The 19655-nt window shown below is 36.5% G+C and overlaps 2 protein-coding genes and 1 non-coding gene across 3 annotated transcripts; all 3 read right to left on the bottom strand.

Annotated features, from left to right (window-relative positions):
* Positions 1–5028: 5028 nt before the first annotated feature.
* TRNAT-UGU lies at positions 5029–5100 on the bottom strand. The gene has a single exon. It is a non-coding gene; the product is annotated as a tRNA-Thr (tRNA).
* A 752-nt stretch (positions 5101–5852) lies between these two features.
* On the bottom strand, positions 5853–8997 carry LOC116205798 (ubiquitin-conjugating enzyme E2-23 kDa-like). Its single transcript, XM_031538457.1, has 6 exons — positions 8719–8997; positions 8492–8571; positions 7995–8109; positions 7851–7903; positions 7413–7541; positions 5853–6264 (listed from the first exon to the last, which is right to left on the bottom strand). The coding sequence occupies exons 1-6, from the start codon at positions 8760–8762 to the stop codon at positions 6131–6133; spliced, it is 555 nt and encodes a 184-aa protein (XP_031394317.1). The 5' UTR covers positions 8763–8997; the 3' UTR covers positions 5853–6130.
* A 6255-nt stretch (positions 8998–15252) lies between these two features.
* LOC116206285 (probable E3 ubiquitin-protein ligase RHB1A) lies at positions 15253–18539 on the bottom strand. Its single transcript, XM_031539114.1, has 5 exons — positions 18281–18539; positions 17201–17324; positions 16248–16665; positions 15972–16081; positions 15253–15872 (listed from the first exon to the last, which is right to left on the bottom strand). The coding sequence occupies exons 2-5, from the start codon at positions 17261–17263 to the stop codon at positions 15843–15845; spliced, it is 621 nt and encodes a 206-aa protein (XP_031394974.1). The 5' UTR covers positions 17264–17324; positions 18281–18539; the 3' UTR covers positions 15253–15842.
* Between the last annotated feature and the right edge of the window lie 1116 nt (positions 18540–19655).

Genomic DNA, 19655 nt, shown 5'->3' with positions numbered 1-19655 from the left:
AAACGACTTGGGAAATGTGATCGATAGAGGAATCCCCACCGGTGCTCCCCCTTTCTTTTCCTTTTTCTTTAGGATATTTAAAAATATATATATTTTTTTAAAAATCAATACTATGCCATTTTGAGTCCATTGAATTTTTTATTAATTTTTTACGCCGTTAAGCCACGTAAAACGCCACATGAAATTTCCTTGACGACTAGTCATTTTGAAGGACGAAATAGGATTTGACATATCATGTTGATGGCAAATTTTCCCGATGTACTAAGATGATGACAAAGTAAAACCTCATGTATCAAATTAATACTTCAAAAATATTAATTAGATCATACTAAACAGGCGAATAATTGTTAATGGCATGAGTAAAATTGTCATATAATTGTAATAATATTGTTCGTCATCACTATATTACTATGAAGAATAACCATTTGATAATTTCTCTTAACAAATAAGTAGCAGCGATTTTTCGATAAAATATAAAAAAGAGTTACAATAGATCAAGGAAAGAAATTTGCAGTTGCTATTATAATTATCTGATTTTGCATATTCTCCAATATAACACGAATTCACTATTTGCAAGCATTGGCGATCATCTTGTGGAATGTGACATAACTTGGGTCGATTATCCTAAAACACCAAAATTTGAGGGGGCAAAGGTTAGGATACGGATGGGTTAGCTAAAGGGGCAATTTTGGAAATCCAGATGCTATGTTCCAAACACAGCCACAGGTTTAATTAATGCAATGGGTCGGGTTAATTGCACTTCCGATTTTTCTTTTCAATTAATGATGATAAAAATCAAAATATAATAATTAGATAAAATTTATTTTCCCCTCGGAGGAGGGGGTTTTGTCAAATGTATGTGCACGTGTGCACATCCACTTTCTAGGCTAAAGCTCCATTTCCGTCTGGGAGGGAGCGTCGCTCCTGTGGGCCCCCACTGCAGTAGAGTTACGTCAAGAAAATATCTCTTTCATTTATTTTTAAAAAAGACCCATAAATTTAATATGAATAAATAAATAATTAAATAAAGTCAAATTGTTAGTCCCTTTAAAATCAGATGGAAATCAAATCTAAAACCACTTCTTTTTGGATGTGAAATCGAATCTAAAACCACTTCTTCTCGAACGTGGACGTATTTCGCTATGCTAAGTCCTCTTTTTCCCATGGTAATTCTTTTCTCTATTAACTCGACATAACTTGCACGGTTGGTCCATCTTCTCTCTCTCCTTTTTCTCCTTTTTGGCCTCTCCTTATCTTCCTTCCCCCTTCCTCAACCAACTTGATGGAACTTATCCTAGGTTAGGTCTTTCATTTAGGTGACCATTTTGTATGAAATGAAATAACCCGGAAGAACCTTTATAAATTTTGTGGGCTACCTTCAAACTGCATAGATTGATAACTGATATTTACTATTTTCCAAATATATTTTTTTTAAAGGTAGCCTGTAAATACAGAAAATATGCATACGAGACCATGCCAATTTATAAATATTATTCCACTTTATTTAATCATGAGTAAAACACATCCTTCTCCAAATGTGGTTTGGGATATTGATCTTTAATTATTTCCCACAAGTATCGCACATGGGAAATCCCTTGTCGATGGTCTATAATTGTTGGGCATCCAAAAGATGTCCATTTTTGAAAGATGGCTTTTGAATGAAATTCTAAATTAGCTTTATTACAGTCAAAAAGATAATTTCCAATAGTATAAACTTATGTATTGCACAAGATTTTGACATGAGTTGCTTTTTGAAATAAAAAAAAATCATTTATTAAAATATTGCACGTTTAGATTCTGCATTTATTTTTGCTTACAAAGGAATTTATTTTTACAAATGCTTTAACAATTTTTCATTCTTTATTCATTATTTCATTATTACATAACCTTATTCTATAAGTATGCAATGAAATGCATTTTTTTTGTTTTAATTTTATACAAACATAGGTATATATTGGAAATTCTTTAATATGATTGGTAAAAAAACAGATATTCAAGTTGCTAGTATAAGGTGTTTAGTTGTTTATATTTGAAGGCAAGTGAATGATTCACGCAAAATTTTGATCATACATATTCCATTGAGATTTTTTTTCCCCTTTTAACTTGTAATCATGTTCTTTCCATTTCGTTACTACAATATTGATAAATACGTCATGTTTTACATTATCCCCAAGATACAATTTATATGGCTTACCTTATAATAAATGAAACAGAACCCATGTTAAAAGATTAAACTTTTATATTCAGGTTTAAAAAAGTTTAGATATTTCGATTTCCGGTTACCTAGGCAATTGTATTTTACATTTGTGTTCATTAGATTATCAAAATTGTACTTTCGAGAAATCGAATTATTATGACTTATCAAGCGTAAACATTCAAAACTCTTAAATAACTATGAATATTACATGTATTTTTTTTACTTATATAAAACAATAAATTAAAGCCTAACTAATGCATAATTGATATATCAATTATGCATAATTTTACCTATATCAAAATTATGCATAATTTTATTCAATCAATGTCGTGTAATGAACGGTTTATTGACTGGCTCTCTTGATATAATGTTATATGTATATGTATATACCATCCGAAATTACTATCAGAAAAACCACATTTTGGTAAATTAGTAATGATGCTTTTGCTAATTGTAATTTCAGACAAAAGAGTAAATTAAAATTAGAAAATAGTATTAGGTGGCACCAAAAGCGCGAAAGGGAGAGAACTAGGGATGACTAGCTTAAATGATAGGTTCACCTTGACGCGGCATTTTTTTTTATTTATAGACTATGATCATGTAAATTTCAGCGGGAAGGAAATAGATGCTATAAATTACAAAAGAAAATTAAAAGGGCTGCAATTGTGATGATGATATCCAACATCCTCAGATGAAGCCCCCATTGCATTCCAAGTCTCGTGGCCCCAATCTAAACTTGACCATTTAAAAAGCTCTTCTACAATTATGACATGAATGAACTAATGATTCAACCCATCTATACATTTGCATATATATATATATATATATATATATATATATATATTGTCTCCTCCAATTCGAAATGTATTAGACTTTTTTAATCTGTGGGCCCACCCCAAATAGCAAACCAAGCATTTGATAGGATGTTTTCCAGAAAGATTGCTTAGAAAAGTCTTTTTCTTTTTTCTTTTTCTTTTTTCTTTTTTCTGGAATGTTAAGTAGATCTATTAAAATTCACAAACAAAAGCGGATATAAGGAAAAGTCGAATTGAATATTACGAGATTGGAGAAATACGGTTTATTCGCCAGGCAAAGACAGAGGGAATAAGTGAAAATTTCACTTCGAATAAAACAGATATGAAGCCGTAATTCGAAATCGTAATTCCGATCCCGACTTGCCAGCTGAATTAAGTGGGGGAATCATAGTCTATATGCTGAAAAAGAAAAGTCGTGTTTCTGGGGGAATCACTCGCCATGTGTTTCTATTGAGTGGTGGTTGACTGAAAAGATGAAAGGGGAATATGATTGAAAGTCCATATGCTGAAAAAGGCCTAACTCCATAATAATTCACTCAGTCGGCACGTCATTAATTTAATTTATACTCCCCATTATTTCATGTAAAAAAAAAAAAGAATCTTTTAATCCAACATTGTAAAAAGAAAGAAAGAAATTATCTAGTCAAAAGAGCAGAAGAGGAAAGAAAATCTATTGATGATATGCAGGTTTCAAGAAAGCCCCCTTCATTATAACAACCCCTTTTAAGCTTTGCCCGATATATATATATATATGATGTTAACCACTTTTATAGGGTTGTGATTTTGATTGTAAAGCCTTCCATTGACCAACTCATTATGTGTAACCAGACCGATGATTAAAGACTAACTGAAAAATTAAAGTTGTCTTTTCGGTTGATCATCCCTCTTATATTTATATCGCGCTTTTTTACTTCCGGAAAAAGGAACTTTCGGTTTATCCTTCCAAAAAACGATTGAACTGCTTGCACGTAGCGAGCGGAGGGAAGGAAAGGGAAGAGAAACGGGAGAGAATAAGGGTAGAAGTTAGGCCACCAATTATACATATATGGCACGTGAAGGTGAAATACGTACCAATGAGTTGGACTTCTTCCGTCCATCCACATCCTCATCGTCCAATTTATATTATAAACGTAATAAAGTTAGAGATAAAAAAAAAGTCAATTTTGTTTGGCCCTGAGATATCCTCTCAAGACGTGATGTCTTTTCCTTTATGAGAGATATTTTCTATCTTTTTACCTTCGAGATATGGTTCGTTTTCTATATCCCTAACTAAAATTACAAGCAATTTCGTTGACCCAACACGACCAACTAGAGAAGCCATCGGCGGGGTTAAAGTCCTAAGCCCCCTGAAAGGCTGCTGGGTGACCCTAACATACATTATCCTCTTGTCTTGCGATTACGATTCCATAAATTTCATATCAGAGATAGGAAACTCTCAGGTTGGACCGAGATGGACTGAGGAGAAGCAATCGTACGTCTCCCTCTGAAATTTTGTCGCTTTAAAAAGGAAGTTTACATTTTTTTAAAAAAAAAATTAGAGCTAATCATTCCCCTTAAATCGAAAAATTTATATTCCTATGCATGCTTTCCTCAGGACCTTGGCCCCTCGATCCAAATCCAACATTCGTTCGTTCCTGTTCGAGAGGGCATTTTTACGGAGCAATGACTAGGAGATCAAATCAAATTCCATTTGGGTGTGCAGGCCCGCCAATAAATGGGTTTTGAGTATCATAGATTAGGCGATCTTAATAACTCGGTGGCCCAATTCTAATTTATTGGATGGTCTTACCCAATAGAAAATGCTCAGTCAATAAGGTAACTGAAACTGGAATGGTTTACGGGATGAACTACGACCACTAGAATTTTATCGAGGGCTAGAAAGGGAAAAAAAATAATTTATCCTTTAATAGGCCGATCCGACTCCACTGAATTAGTTGAGAGTTCATTAAGCTTCTGGATACCAGGTTGTACACCGAAAAAAAAAAAAAGAGAGAGAAAAGCGTTAGAAAAGGAAAATGCCCCCACGCAGGATCGAACTACGGACCTTCAGTTTACAAGACTGACGCTCTACCACTGAGCTATAGGGGCCATTTGCATGCGATGTCTCCTGCTCCCTGATATCATATCTGCGTTTGCTTGTTATTCCCTTTGTTCCAACTTCCAAGAGGTGCATGGAGAGAAGCTAAAACGGAAGGAATATTGGAATTGGATGTTGCTTACTGAACTGTGAAGAATGATGTTTCCGGCACTCTCTTGAGAGGGACGAAAGCGGTCTACAAATTCGCGATGAAAATCACCCGTATAACCTGACCGTGATTGATATAGAGAGATTGCCAATAATGGACCATCAAGTGCTTTCGCTGGTTTCATTTTCCAGCAGCCACTCCCGGTGCTTAGAAGGGGGTGCCATGTACCTTAACAACCCCATGAGTCACTAAATCTATTGAGTCGAGACTGCTTGATATCCGTTTTCTGACTAGATGATTATTACGAACGGGAAACTTGCAAGGACTCGAATGCATTGTGTACGTGGAATAACGACTTCTATTGATCGTAAGAACAATTACAGGAACGAGAGGAGAACAAATCGCATTTGCTTTTGCCCCAACTTTCGCACATTTTCATTCAGCTACGCTATTTAAATTCAGCTCGATTATGAGCAATCTTCAACAAAGCTTTAGATCTAATCATGATTCTCTTCTACAACATCCTGAACCCCATGTCAATATCTGAACGATTAGCTGTCTCATGTCCATGCCCAAAATTATCGCGCATTGACTAAACCCATCCTACTTGGCCACCAGAAAAAGAGCAAAGAAAATGAACTCTTCTCCAGACCAGACCCAACAGCAGTGAATGAATAAACTTCTTGAAGCGTCATCCAAATAGACAGACAATTATAATTTACAACAGCAGCAGAGGTTCCATGGAAGATGAAAAATAGCCAGTGAGATGAAAAGGATCGGTGGAATTCTCCCACGTAGACCCCTTTCATTTTTTTCTTTTTCTTTTTCCAAGAGCAAAGAGTATCATCATGTACAGAGAACAACAATTTCTTCTTCTTTTTTTTCCCTACTAATGGTGATCATCAGATCCGGATACAATCACGCTAGTGCCCCTATGGGTCAGGATGGCCCGGCACCGCCTCGTCGCTGGACGCATAGTCCTCTTCGTCGCTCAGCTCCTCATCACTCGATTTCTCTTCTGTGGCAGCCCCGATGTCTTCTGGTTTTGCATATTTCTGGCAGTACTCTGTTAAAAGACCATTGGAGGGGTAGATAAATAGCATGAGCCACATTGTATGAGTGCAAATTAAGTACACAAAGAAGAGTCCTTAGGCCTTCCAAGGATACTTCTTTTACTTGGACCCCTTTTTTTTTTTTTTTTGATGAGTTTACTTGCACCACATTGAGAAAATGAGAGTCTATGCCAATAAAAACACCACATTGAGAAAATGAGAGTCTATGCCAATAAAAACACCACATTGGATTGGTGTAACAAGCTCTTTCAAGCTGAAACCCAATGAGACCAAGATTAAAAATAAAAAATAAAAAATAAAAAGAGAGAGAGAGAGAATATGAAAAAAACACCGCCCAGCGAACAAACAATGCATTCTAGCATTCATAACACCAAATCTACAGCATTCTAGCATTCATAACACCAAATCTCAAGGAATAAATTGTATGCGATGTATTCAAACTCCACCAAGCAAAACAATGAACTCTATCAACCCATAAAGGTTGCATTAAAATTATTTTGGATAAAACAAGTCACATACACCTATTTAATAAAACTGTTCCATATGCGATGTCTTTAAGTAAGAAGTGCATAATATTAAGTAGAAGAAAGAGAGAGAATGTACCCAATGATAGCTATCACATAGAGGATTCGTTATGGCTAGAAATGGCTTTCCCTCACACCCTCCCTCGAAAACACACGCCACCACCCCCCACCTCTTCTTTTTTAAATGACATAGCTACTGTATGAGCATATTAGGCATTCCAAGCAAAGTTGTAGAAGTATGAAGCAGATAAAATACCTCTTAGGTCTATACTAAAACTTGTTTGTTTTAAATGACCTGCTTCACTAGCCATTATTTTGCTTTTGATCTTCAACAACAATAGGGAATGGATCGACACAAAACTTAAGATCGTAGATATCAGTAACTTAAGATCTTAGATATCAGTAAATAGCTTATGCAAAACAATTCAATAAATCACTACTATTCATTATTCAATACCTCCCAGAGTTCCATTTCAACAACACTAGAGTCAAGAAGTACATTTCTTATGTTTCCTCATCCTAACTAGACTTGGATATTAAGTATAGTAGAAACAAGTAGAACAGAAGCAGAGAATAAAATGTAAATCATCTCTAGAAGATTAAAGGGGGACAAATACCTTTGACTCTTTGTTCATAAGCGGCTTTGTCACGCATCATGAGCGCAGCAGCTTCGCCATTTAATGGATCAGATGGATTCGGGTACAGCAGAAGCTGAGGGAGAAACACTTCAAACACGTTCACCAAATCTGGAACATACAAGAGAATTTTACGGGGGAGATACACACTTGAGAAATGGATGAGAAAAAGCTAGGGCCGTTTGGATTCAGAGTTAAAGTTACTTTGATTTTGATTTTGATTTTGATTGTGGAAAATGACAAATGAGATATGATTATAAATTTGACTTGGGAAATGTGTGTTTTTGTTGTGTAGTGTGTTGAGTTAAAGTTAAAATTTTTAAATTGGGAAATGTGTATTTTTGTTGTGTAGTGTGTTGAGTTAAAGTTAAAGTTAAAATCAGGATTCTTTGAATCCAAACGGGGCGTTAGTGTTTATACCGAACATAGGGCTCCAGGTTTGGTTGATAACATCAAGACAGACCGAACCTGACCTGTAATTCCGAGCAAGCACCGAATTGATAAAGATCAAACAAAAGTAACTTGGCAAGACTAAAACTTCAAGAAACACAGGCAACAACTTACATCTCATCTACATTTGGGTGATAGATTTTGTTGACAAATCCAATGGAAGGGGATTTGTAGGGGTAAGCATCAGGGAGCTCCACCCTTATCCTCCACAAGCCTCCCTGATAAGGACCTGGCAAAAGAAGAAACTCAAATCAAACCCAAAGACTAACAAAAGAAGGGTTAAAATCTTCAACTTATTCAATCAGGGAAAACTTGTAAATATGAAAACTTTGCAGCTCATAAGGGTAGATTAGGCAAGTCAGGGGATATGTACAGCTAAAACAGACTTGCTGTCTAAAGAAAGTCTGCACATAACAAGATAACTTTATTGCCCAGAAATGAATTCAAGCTCAAACCAATCAGCTGGAGAACTAGACCAAATTGAAACACCCCGCTGCTGGGATGCATAGAATCAGAAATGGTTTGGAAGATTTTGACTAGAAGCAGATCAAGATCAGCAAAAACAGAACAAGAAACCAAAAAATCAGAGGTGGGTGGTACTGAAATCATACTGTCTTTGGGTCCATGGAACTCCACATAGAACTCCTGCATGCCATCATTGATCATCTCCACTTTGTAGTCACTCATCATCCTATCACCACCGCATCAGTCAAACCCATCAAAAGAGAGACAAGGAAAAAAGCAAAAATTTTCAGAACACAAACAAAAGAAGAAGAAGAAGAAGAAGATTTGAACAAATTACACCCAGAGAAAAAGAAGATTAGAGAGGGATTATTACAATTTCATTAAATCCATCTCCCGGCGCTTGCTTGGGGAAGACATGGTTGTTTCCGTTCCCTGCTTTTCCCCCCTTTCCCTTCCTGGTCGTGTTGGGTTTGTTCAGCTTGGATTTGGTGAGGAGTTCTGCAAGAAGCTCAGAGAGAGAGAGAGAGAGAGAGAGAGAGAGAGAGAGAGAGAGAGAGATGTCTTGCAAAGGAGGACGAAGAGAAAGGAGGAGGAGGAGGAGGAGGAGATGTGCAATGTGACCGTCTTTATTTTTTTTCTTTACTTTGGGGAGACCCAATTCTCGAAAGTTGTTCAGACAAGAAAACGAATGAAGGGAAATTAATCTCTGTGATTACCAAAACATCAACCTTATACAATGTATTCCAAGCCAAAAAAAAATCCAAAAAAAGGAAAAAAAATTAACAATTATACAATGTATATTTTGTAATAAATACCTTTTTGTGATAATCATAAGTATTTATAATAATAATAAGTGTAAATTAATAAATTGCTCATCAAAAAATTAATGTTATATTGATTCTTATTTCGAGTAATTCTTTACATCAACCCAACTCTCAACCATTTAAAAGTACAACTTAGGAACTCTTATGTTAGCCTCCCATTAAAAAATTGAAGGAATCATGTGATATAACTTTTTATTTTTTTTGTCATTTTTTATTTGCTCTTTACATAATTTCTTTCTTTTTTTATTCTTTCTCTTCTTTTGTCTACCTCCAATAAAAAAAAATAGTCAATTAGCGAAGAAAGCTCTCATATTTTTTCAGATTCCGACGAAGGAAGTCTCGGGAACATAGCAAGTGAATTTTCATCTCTATTGCAATGAACTGTTGAATATTCAATATTAGCAAAAGAAAATTTAAAAATAAATTAACATATGAGAACAGAGGATGTATCAAAGTTGGAGCTCCCAGTTGACCCTTAGCCCTTCCCCCAACCTACCCATGGAAGGTCACCGATGGATTATGAGAGCTCTGCTCACCTCGCCTGGGTTGGAAATGTGTCTGAAGCTACAGACTTCCACCATTTCCATCTTCGGAGCTTTTCATCAGCTTGTCGTTGAGCTTTCGTCTTCTTCAAGCTCACAGAGCCAACCCCCCGTCCCCCTCTGTGGCTTCAGACACAAGCGATTACCTCGCCATTCCACTAGCCCACCCATGGAAGCAAAATCTGGTCAGGAAATGAGAAAAGCAAGAATAACGAGTAAGAGAGAACGAGCAGAAAAGAACAACAAAATCAAATTCCATCATGTGACAATTTGGTCATCTCTTCGCGTGAAACAGAGAGGCGAGCTACTAGAGCAATCGATAAGCTTCATTGTCATCCTCCTTTGTTCCAACTTGTGGCTTTTTTTTTCCGTGTTTCCCGAATGTTCTAGAGAGAAAGGGAGTACCCCCCCCCCCTTCTCTCTTCGATTTTGAAACGAAGAGAGGGAGGGAGGGGGCAAATCAGCAATGGGGGCAACCACGTCGGTAAACGCCCCTTGAGTGACCTTGTCGGAGGCTTTTGAGGGGGCGGTTGTCGGCAGGCTTGCCCCTACCGCCGATCTGCCCTATCCCTCTCTCTCTTCGTTTCAAAATTAGAGAGAGAGAGAGAGAGAGAGAGAGACAAAAAAAAAAAAAGGGGATAGAGGGAAGGAGAGAGGCTGATCGTGGTGGGACACCTACTCCGGCCACTACCCCCAAGGAGAGCTCACCAGAGGTGTTGGACGTTAGAGGCAAGATTGGCGCGTGACTGTTGCCCCATCGTTGGTTTTCCCCACACCTCCTCCCTCTCAAATCTCAAGTCATTTGCAGAAGAAAATGTTTGTTTTCTTTTTATTTCACTTTTTAAAAAAATTTTGTGATTAAATAATATAATACATTATTAAAGAATTAAGAAATATCATAAAATGAATCAAAAATGATTTTTTAATGTTTTCCATTCAATTTTTAATGGTAGTTGGCGGAAGGGCCAATAAGATGTACGTTTAATTAGCCAAGGTTAAAGGCGATGTAAAAAGTTACTTGAGATTAACGATTTCTGAATGGGCAAATTGTTAGTTTACTCTAATTCTAATAATAATAATAATATATTTGCCTATACCTGTAAAGGCAATATTGTATGGCAGGGAAACAAAAATATAATATTGTGTATTTCGCAGTGTATTAAGTTATAAAGTGAAATTTCTGTAAAGGCTAAAAAATCTTTCGATGTAGAATTTGAAATCAAGAGGGACTAGATTGTGCAACGTAGAATTTGAAATAGAACCGGTGATGTTTCGACAATGGAGTATTTTTCTTGCATCCTTGTAGTGTAGGCCATGGGAGCTATTCACATAGTCATGCCTATTAAAAGTCTATTGGTCCAAACCTGTGGACTTGTCACATGGAAGTTAGGGTCGATTTGTGGCCTTAACCACCGAAAAAGGAAACTTTAATTTTTTTTGCCAATAAAATGATTATTGAATTTGAAAGAGCAAATACACATGGAAAATACCTTCGTAATTACCAAATTATCACCTTATGCGAAACCAATACGTTGTTGCATGTTCATCAGTAATTTGACAACAATTGGAAATGTCGTTTGCAAAATTAGATGAGACATACATGGGGTACCATACATACATACATACATATTTATATATACAAATCCACCTAATTGTGCAGAAATTTATCCCTGCCACTTCGGCATCCATCCAACGGGTTATTAAATTAATTGAGATTACATCAACATTAAATTAATAAAAAAGTTTATAGTATTGTGGATACCTGGCTAAGTAGATAGACTTATGATTCAGCCAAAAAAAAAAAAGTAGATAGACTTACGGATCGTGATGATTAACATGTACCTTACATATAATAATACGCCCACTTAAATAAATTTATAATCATTGCTAAAATAATTTTACAGTGAACGGTTTATTAGAATATAAAAATACTGTTGATCTAGTACACAATTTTTAGATTTTATAAGCTCACCAAAATGGTCATAGTCAATGTATTATTCTAGGTACTCATCATGACCACCTCCAAGATATGACGATCTTAAATTCACTCTCGACGAGAGCACAACTGATGAGGTCGACTCGTGATGGTTGGCCTAAGGTGCTCAACATATTAATGCATTTTCAAGAGGACATATTATCCACTTCGGATGTGATCTAAAATAATTTTTACGTCGCAAAGAAACGTTTTCGATAATATTAGGCCTTAATTAAAATACGCACTCATATTTGTTGTGGGATTATTGGCATATGCCATGCCCATATTATCTTATTTATGAAGTATCCTTCCATTTGAATTTTCAGAAAAACTTTACTGACTGATTTCACTGATTTGAGATCACATTCAACTTTTCATTTAAAAAAGAATTTGAATATAGCTAAATGCATGTAATAATACCACTTAATGAATTTGTTGTATAATATTGTAGAAAAAAAAGTATTAAAGTTATAAAACATATAGCCTAAATTCATATACAGTATTGATGATTGTGATATAAGAGCATAACGGATAGATAGTTAAAAAAAATAAATTAAATTCACATAAGGTTGAAAAATATTAATACTGAAAGATCTACTATATCGTAGAGGGTACGGAGAAAACAAAATGGATCCATTTTACACTGCAGTCAAATCTACATACTTATGGCAAAGTTAATTAACCGCATCATTTCTCGTGGGTGTATATTTTATATTTAACTTGAGAAAAAGAAATTTTTCTATTCATGTGAATTAGTTCAAGTGGTTTGACGCGTATTCTCTTTAAGTATGATTTTGAGTTCGAATTTTGTGAACAGAGAAAATTTATATTGAGATGACTTTCCCTCTAAATAAACTAATACAGCTCGAATTGAATTAATATGAACCATATGGGGCTTCCGAATACCATATTTCATACTGTAAAAGAAACTTTTCTAGCCCAAAAAAAGAAGAAAAATGTAAACAGTAGAAACCGAAAGGATTGTAGAAATCCCACACGTGAAACCTCAAATAAATGTTTTTTAAAAGGTAAAATGTGGAATTTAGGGGTTAGACTCAAATGGGGGCTCTCACCTGCTGGCCATCGTTAATCAACAATAATCGAGACTTGACCCGACGTCAGGGCAGGAATTTCCTAAAAGACGTGTTCGGATTCTCGAAATCGACTGCTTAAAATAAATAATTAGATAAATAAATCCTTAATAAATTTTAAGGGAGAAAAAAGGGAAATAATTGAGGGTTTTAAGATCGGTGCAATGCAAAGCAAAAGAGCGTAGAAATCAATGCAGCCAGCCATAAAATATGTGCGAAGGGGGCATCGTAATGATTATATTTTATATGATGATATTCCACGTATCACGAGGAACTTGAAACAGAAACGAAACTAAGAGTATCTTTTAGCTCGTAATTTCAGAATGGAGGCATATGCTATTTTAAATAGACGGAGTTAGAGATCCTTATAATTTTATTTTTTTATATACTATCATCAAAAAGATATTAATTACAAATTCATAAAATATTAATAGTGTGTTTGATTTTAAAGTTGAGTTGAGTTGAGTTTTGATTTATAATGATTATGATGTTGAATTATGAGAAAAAGTATGAAAAAATAATGAATAATTGAGATAATTTATTATTAAAAATTAAATTAAATGGTTAAAAAATTGAAGAGAAAAAAGTAATAATTGTATTGTTGAGTTTTGTTGTATAGTGAGTAGAGTTAAAATTATAGTTAAAATCTTAAAATCAAATTGCAAAATCAAACGAGTTTTAAATATTTCACTCAAATCACAAAATATATTAAGTCATAAAAGCCTAATACATATTAATAATATATTTAAAATTTAATCTTACCGGCATATGATTGTGCCACGCCTTCCCTCCCCCCAATCCTATTCAACATCGAGAGAACTCTTAACATCAATAGAAGGGATTATGTGGACTACTCGTGAACGTCCATCGGCATGGATTATATTATATACCGATCTAGGCCCCGTACGCAGTCCCACAGATAACATAGGTGTGGGCGCCCTCATGTGCTCCGTCGGGTCACCGTATAAATTTTTCTAATCAATTGATCTTCGTTAATGGCGTTAGGAAATCAGAATTCTTGGATTGCAATCTTGTTACCTCAACATCAGACCAAACTTTTATTCTGAATCAAATATTCCAGTGATTCCTCTAATATATATATATATATATATATATATATCATGTATTATCATATGATATTATATTATATATCGGTGATCTAATAGATGACAAACGTAGGACTATTCTTTAATTACTAGTGTCATGACTAATTGGGAATGATGAAAGAATATGACTTTGTCCTGCACCGAAAATAAAGAATCTATTACCAGAGATTCCTCATTCGCACAAAATAGATATATACAGCTCCATTTGTTTTTTTTTTTTTTCCCTCTCAATAACCTGTTTTTCTTTTGCTCCATTTCGGTCTATTAATTCAAAAAATTGCAATAAAAAGTGGCTTGTCGGAGTCATCATGATAGTTAACTGATCCCACCCGGCACGCAATCTCTCCGCGAGGCAAGGAATAGGAATTAGGAATTGGAGATGTGGGCTATTGTCCATTTGGGATTATTATTACCTCCCCCAGTTAGTCTCCAATTGGAGAATATCATATCATAAGTTTCTCCACCGCTTTTCTTGAGCCTTAATCCACTGAATAAAATTAGTCGGACGACGGCAATCAAATCTCTAGACCCGGTTATACATAGTTTGCTTTATTTATTCCATCTCCAATCCTCGACGAAGGCTTTGGTCATGGACAAAACGCACACAGAGACACGCTCTTATGAAAGCCGGACCATTCTTGAAAAGCATAATGATAATAATTAACTTGTTATGCCGATGGGAGTGTTTCTAAGGTCCAATCACATGGAAGTACATCGATTCAATCTGAGCCTCTAATCGGGTCATGTGGTACCGAGTACAGGATCCCTCGATAATGTAGAGGAATCAAAAATACCGACCTTACGATGACAAAAGGAAAGGAGCTCTCTAGGAAGGCAGGAAAGAAAACAAAAGGAGTGGCGGCAGGCACCGAAAGGTGAAAGTTAAAGGGGGCAAAGACAGGCAAGGCCTCCCACCACCCAACACAACTTGTTGAGACGAGGCCTCTGGAATCCGGAGGTGAAATCGGCAAAAGTTGCTTACAGCGCACTCGCTTCAATTGCCAACAAAACAAAAGTATATATATTTGTGACTTTCTTGGACTTGTCCTCCCCTCAATCATAGTTAGCTGGATCCAAGCAAAGCAACGGCCATTTCACCCCCTACCAATACACGTCAAAACATCCCATCATGAAGAACGGAAACAAATGCGCTAGTGACCCCATGCTCGGGCCGAAACTTGCTAGATCCGTGATTCTTGCACCGATTGTGCTGCCCAGACTAGGATCGGATGATTCGGGTCCAGAGTAACATCGCAATTCAGGTATCATAGGGACTCTAGGTATAATGCCATCATTGGCATGTAGCATATGTTACAAAGTGAACGAGAACATTCCATGTTTCCACAGGGAAAAAAAAAAAAGGGAGAGAGAAAAGGAGAATGTTCCGCGTGATTCGATAAAAGCTTTAATGTGAAAGTGTTGATCTTTGTCCACAAATAATCTGACAATAATCCAATCCTTTCAGTATATACTGCACTGATCATATCACCCCTAAAAGAACAGGGACACTACCAAAAGGTGTAAGTAAAAAAAAAATAAAAAAAAAAATCTATGATTTGGTATAAAGGCCGATGAACAAGAAAGCGCTATAGACCTCACAACAAGAGAGCGATGATGCATTCACTAAACTAAACTGCCCGAATAACATTTCCTCCTTTTTTTTTTTTTTTTTGACACTGAGGACCTTGAGCGACTAACCTTGAATTCCAGATATAACACATGTGAATGGTGAAGAATGAGCCTATGATTTCTTATTCTTTTTCTCCTTTCAGACTAAACCAATCAAATATATGAGATGAAAACTCAGTCTCCATAGGCAAAATTGATCACAGGGGACATATCTATCTAGTCACGAGAAGTGGAACAGAACCGCAATCTTGAATGTGCAAAAACATAATTTCAACTGCTGCAGAAGTGAACTTCTGCTGCAGGGTCCAACATAATTCGCAATTGCTGCTGCTAACTGATAGGGGGATCGAACACCATTTCCTGCATCACATCAAATATGAAAGCAGTCTTTGAGTGACATGATGTCAGATATAATACCTTCTCCTTGCTCTGAAAGGTGCAGTCAAAATATTTACAGACCTGGCCACATACGGGACATGTATCACTTCTCTCAAGCCATTCGAGTATGCATGCAAGATGAAAATGATGCTCGCATTTGGTAAGGACTTTTGGGTTGTCCAGATCATACTCTGCACAGAAGAAGAGGAAGGTAATTACCCCTGCATAATCTTCATTCTAAAGAGAGAAATCACATACACAGCAATCAGAGCTGGGCAGCAGGATGTAATCACATAGGTTACTGGGGAAAGTGATAAATCTGGGTAAGTGTTAGATAGATGAAAAGGGCACGAATACCTTCTAGACAGGTCGGACACTCCTCTATAGACATAATAACAGGCTCTAGAGATTTTGAGGGATTGCTTTCCAACTCCTTTTCATTTTCGATATCAAAATCAGATTGCTCTTTGCAGTCTGGCAATCTCAAGTCATCACACTTGACTGAACTATCTTCAGTTTTTTCACCAGCAGCAGTTTCCTCAGTAGCACCTGTTTTAGCTGCTGCATCACTCTTGTCGCCTGAGACTTTGTCAGCCCCTGGTGGATTTTGAGGGTGCCCTAAGACTATGTCATATGGCGCAGGTGCAGGCGGTGACCTGTAAGTGTCTGGAATAGAAGTGTCCAGATTTGTATCAACCAAAAGCCCAGAAGAGAGAATGAGGGGGATTCCATCATGGGCTGGTAGAGGCACTTGCTCCTCTATTGTTCTTGAGCACTGTAGATAGAATCAAATTTCCACCGAGTTAAGACTTAGGAGAATGACAAATTCATTTAGTTGCACCATGTCAGTGCAATTGTTTAACTTGAAAGATGTTGGTTATAGTGTAGAGTTGTTTCTGAAGCTCTCCAGTAACTAAAAGCTGAAGTAGTGGTAAACAGACTCGTATCTTAATGGTTTTAACAACAATTGAATTTAAGCTGCTGGCAACGGAGTTCTTTCTAATGCACTCATAGAATTTGAATGATCGAATTTTATAAATCATTGTCACATGCACGAATAGGTCACGGAGATTCCGGATCATATGCATGAATTGCTCATGACTTCATTTGCATATTTAGGCTTCAAACTCATCCGAGGAAAAAGTTGGGTCTCTATGATATCAACTGAGAAAAAAATCAGCCGTTTATTGCAGTATTCGCATTACAGCTATGAAAAAATCACTATGTTAGCTGATAGCAACTAAAAAACCTGCGGTCAATTTGCATTCTTATAGTATTCAGAAAAAAGTAAAGGAACGGAGTTTACTAACGTAATTATATCCAGCAGGAGCAGTCAGTTGAGCCCCTTTAGCGGAACAGCAGCAACCTCCCATACTGTTTCTTCTCTCCACTAATTGGCTAGAAGTATTGGTAGTTGTGGCATCGCAGCCCACACTGCAACATGAAAAAACAAACCAGTAAAGAAAAATGGCGGACAACTGAATCAATATACAACTCTGACGCACTTCACAAGGAAAGTATACTAGATACAAAAAAAAATCATCTAGCTGAGTTCAACTCTGAATTCCTTTGCGAGAAACATTTACTAGTCTATCAACAGGGTTGGAGTTCACGTTGTACAACTAAAAAGCATACAGCATTCATATACACAAATCGGAATTAAAGAACGCAACAACAGCAGAACCATTCTGGATCAAACTGAGATTGACCAACATATTACATAAATTTCATGCACTAAAAGTAAATGAAAATCCTAAGCCTCAATTCTCACGGACTGCTAAAACTAAAACTACTGCAGAGCATCAGCAAGAAGATCAAAAAAATTAGAATGCGTCATTGCCGGAGTAGCATCTAAACAGCATTCATGATTTAATACGGCTCAAAGTTGTCCTTACGGAGTGCAATTCTATTCAATCGAACAACCAAATCACAAGAAATCTTCTACCTCTGCAAAACTTAACCAAATCGAAAAATAAAATCTTGATGCAGATGAACAACACTGCTATCAACTCAAACGATGAGTCGATGACTGCAACTTTTAGGCGCTATTACATCAAAAACTATACAACAATATAAAAATCAGAACAAAATGACATGCCATGAATCATGAGGCCAGATAAGCGTAACGATCGACAAGCAACCACTTAAGAAACATTATTAGAGTTCAATTCTCGAATCGCAACTAGTGAAGTAAGCAAGCGGTGCAAATTCTGTCTGCATAGACGATATCGCTGCAAAAGCGAAACTAGCAGACAAGAGAATCCAGCTAAAGAAGAAACGGAAAAGCAGCGCAGATAAAGCAGGAAGAATCAGCGAGCAATCGATGAAGAGAACCGATCAAAATTCTACTGCGGAACTCTGTCACGGGAGCGTAATCGGAGCTACTTTACCGGTCAAAGAGTCGGAGAGCGATCGGAGGAGCAGACTTGAGCTCCGGAGCCACAGCATCGACGTCCGGCGAGACGAGAAGAGGAGAGCTGGAGAGGTCTTTCCTCTTCTTCTGTGAGCTTTTTCGGGTATGCTGTTTGTTGTGGGTCAGTGGAGCGAAAATGGAAGAGGAAATAACCGAAAAAGAAATATATTTGTTGGGGAGAGCGAAATGGGAAATTGGGTTTCGCGGATTCAATGCACGCACCGGCGAGTACAGAACGAGGGCTTACTCGCGCGGGATGGCGACGGGGAACGTTTTAAAATTGCCGGGGTGGATGGAAGGTGGCCAACTCTATCCAACACAAGGTTGGAATTTTGGCGGTGGCGTGTTCACGTAATATAGGGGTGTAAACCATCGGGTCGGGACAGTTTTTTTTTTTTTAAAGTAGAGTCTCGAATTTTTCGCATGCAAAATCCGTCCAATAACTAAATAATATAAATAAAAATCGCCAACTATAAGGTCGATTTTCATATTAATCTGACTTAAAAAGGAAAATGAAAGATAAAAATTTTCTCTAATATTTAGTGTCAATCATTCTACACATCATCAATATTAATCCCAATTCCTAAATTCCAAAATATTAAACAATACAATAAGAAATACTCAAAGCAGAGAGAATAAAAGAAATTAAGGGAAGAGGGACAGAGGAATTGGAGTACTGTTTTATTATTTTATATAAATATAAATAATCTATACATATATATATATATACACACAGTCAGGTCAAGTCGGTCTCTGTTAGCCTTCTTTTTTGAACTCAAAATCCAAACTGAGAATTGAATACGAGAAAGAAAACTATTCGAGTTTGTAAATGACATTTGGTCTTTTAGGTTCAAGCTGGGTCGGGTTCTCGCGGTGCTGGTTTTTTGCACTTTTGCTTACACCCCTAATATTGTACACGTCCAATTGTCCATACATCCATTTCTATAAAAAAAAAAAAATGTTTCACAATAGTATTTGGATTTGAATTTTCAATTACGACCTGTCAATATTTTACAGTTACTTCTCCTAAAATGCTATCTTCATATATATTTGACAAATCATCATTGTAAAATTATCAGTATGACTAGCCCAATTGTGAGGCTCATGTATTTTTATTTTTATTTTATCATAATAAGTAGAGCAAAGCTTACGAAAAAGAAAATTATGTCGGTATGCATTCGAAGACGTTGATTGATGACGGTGGTGATATAATTCTAAGTAGGGGCCCTATAGGCATGGGCCATATGTAATCTGTCTTGCTAAAGTCAAACGAGTCAACTTGCCCTCTCTGCCGCCTCACGGTTGGTCAAAGGATAGATCCATTACGAATGTTCTTAGCGCTGATTTGAAGC

The sequence above is a fragment of the Punica granatum genome, chromosome 4, assembly GCF_007655135.1.
Source record: "Punica granatum isolate Tunisia-2019 chromosome 4, ASM765513v2, whole genome shotgun sequence".
Lineage (NCBI taxonomy): Eukaryota > Viridiplantae > Streptophyta > Magnoliopsida > Myrtales > Lythraceae > Punica > Punica granatum.
This window is presented reverse-complemented; position numbering and strand designations above follow the sequence as displayed.

Coding starts and splice junctions, on each gene's coding strand:
- LOC116205798 (XM_031538457.1), bottom strand. CDS start 8,762: ATGTCTTCCCCAAGCAAGCGCCGGGAGATGGATTTAATGAAATT. Junction 8,572..8,718: donor GAGATGGATTTAATGAAATT/GTAATAATCCCT, acceptor CGGTGGTGATAG/GATGATGAGTGACTACAAAG. Junction 7,904..7,994: donor CACCCAAATGTAGATGAGAT/GTAAGTTGTTGC, acceptor TCGGAATTACAG/GTCAGGTTCGGTCTGTCTTG.
- LOC116206285 (XM_031539114.1), bottom strand. CDS start 17,263: ATGGGAGGTTGCTGCTGTTCCGCTAAAGGGGCTCAACTGACTGCTCCT. Junction 16,666..17,200: donor CTCCTGCTGGATATAATTAC/GTTAGTAAACTC, acceptor TTCTATCTACAG/TGCTCAAGAACAATAGAGGA. Junction 16,082..16,247: donor GTGTCCGACCTGTCTAGAAG/GTATTCGTGCCC, acceptor TCTTCTGTGCAG/AGTATGATCTGGACAACCCA.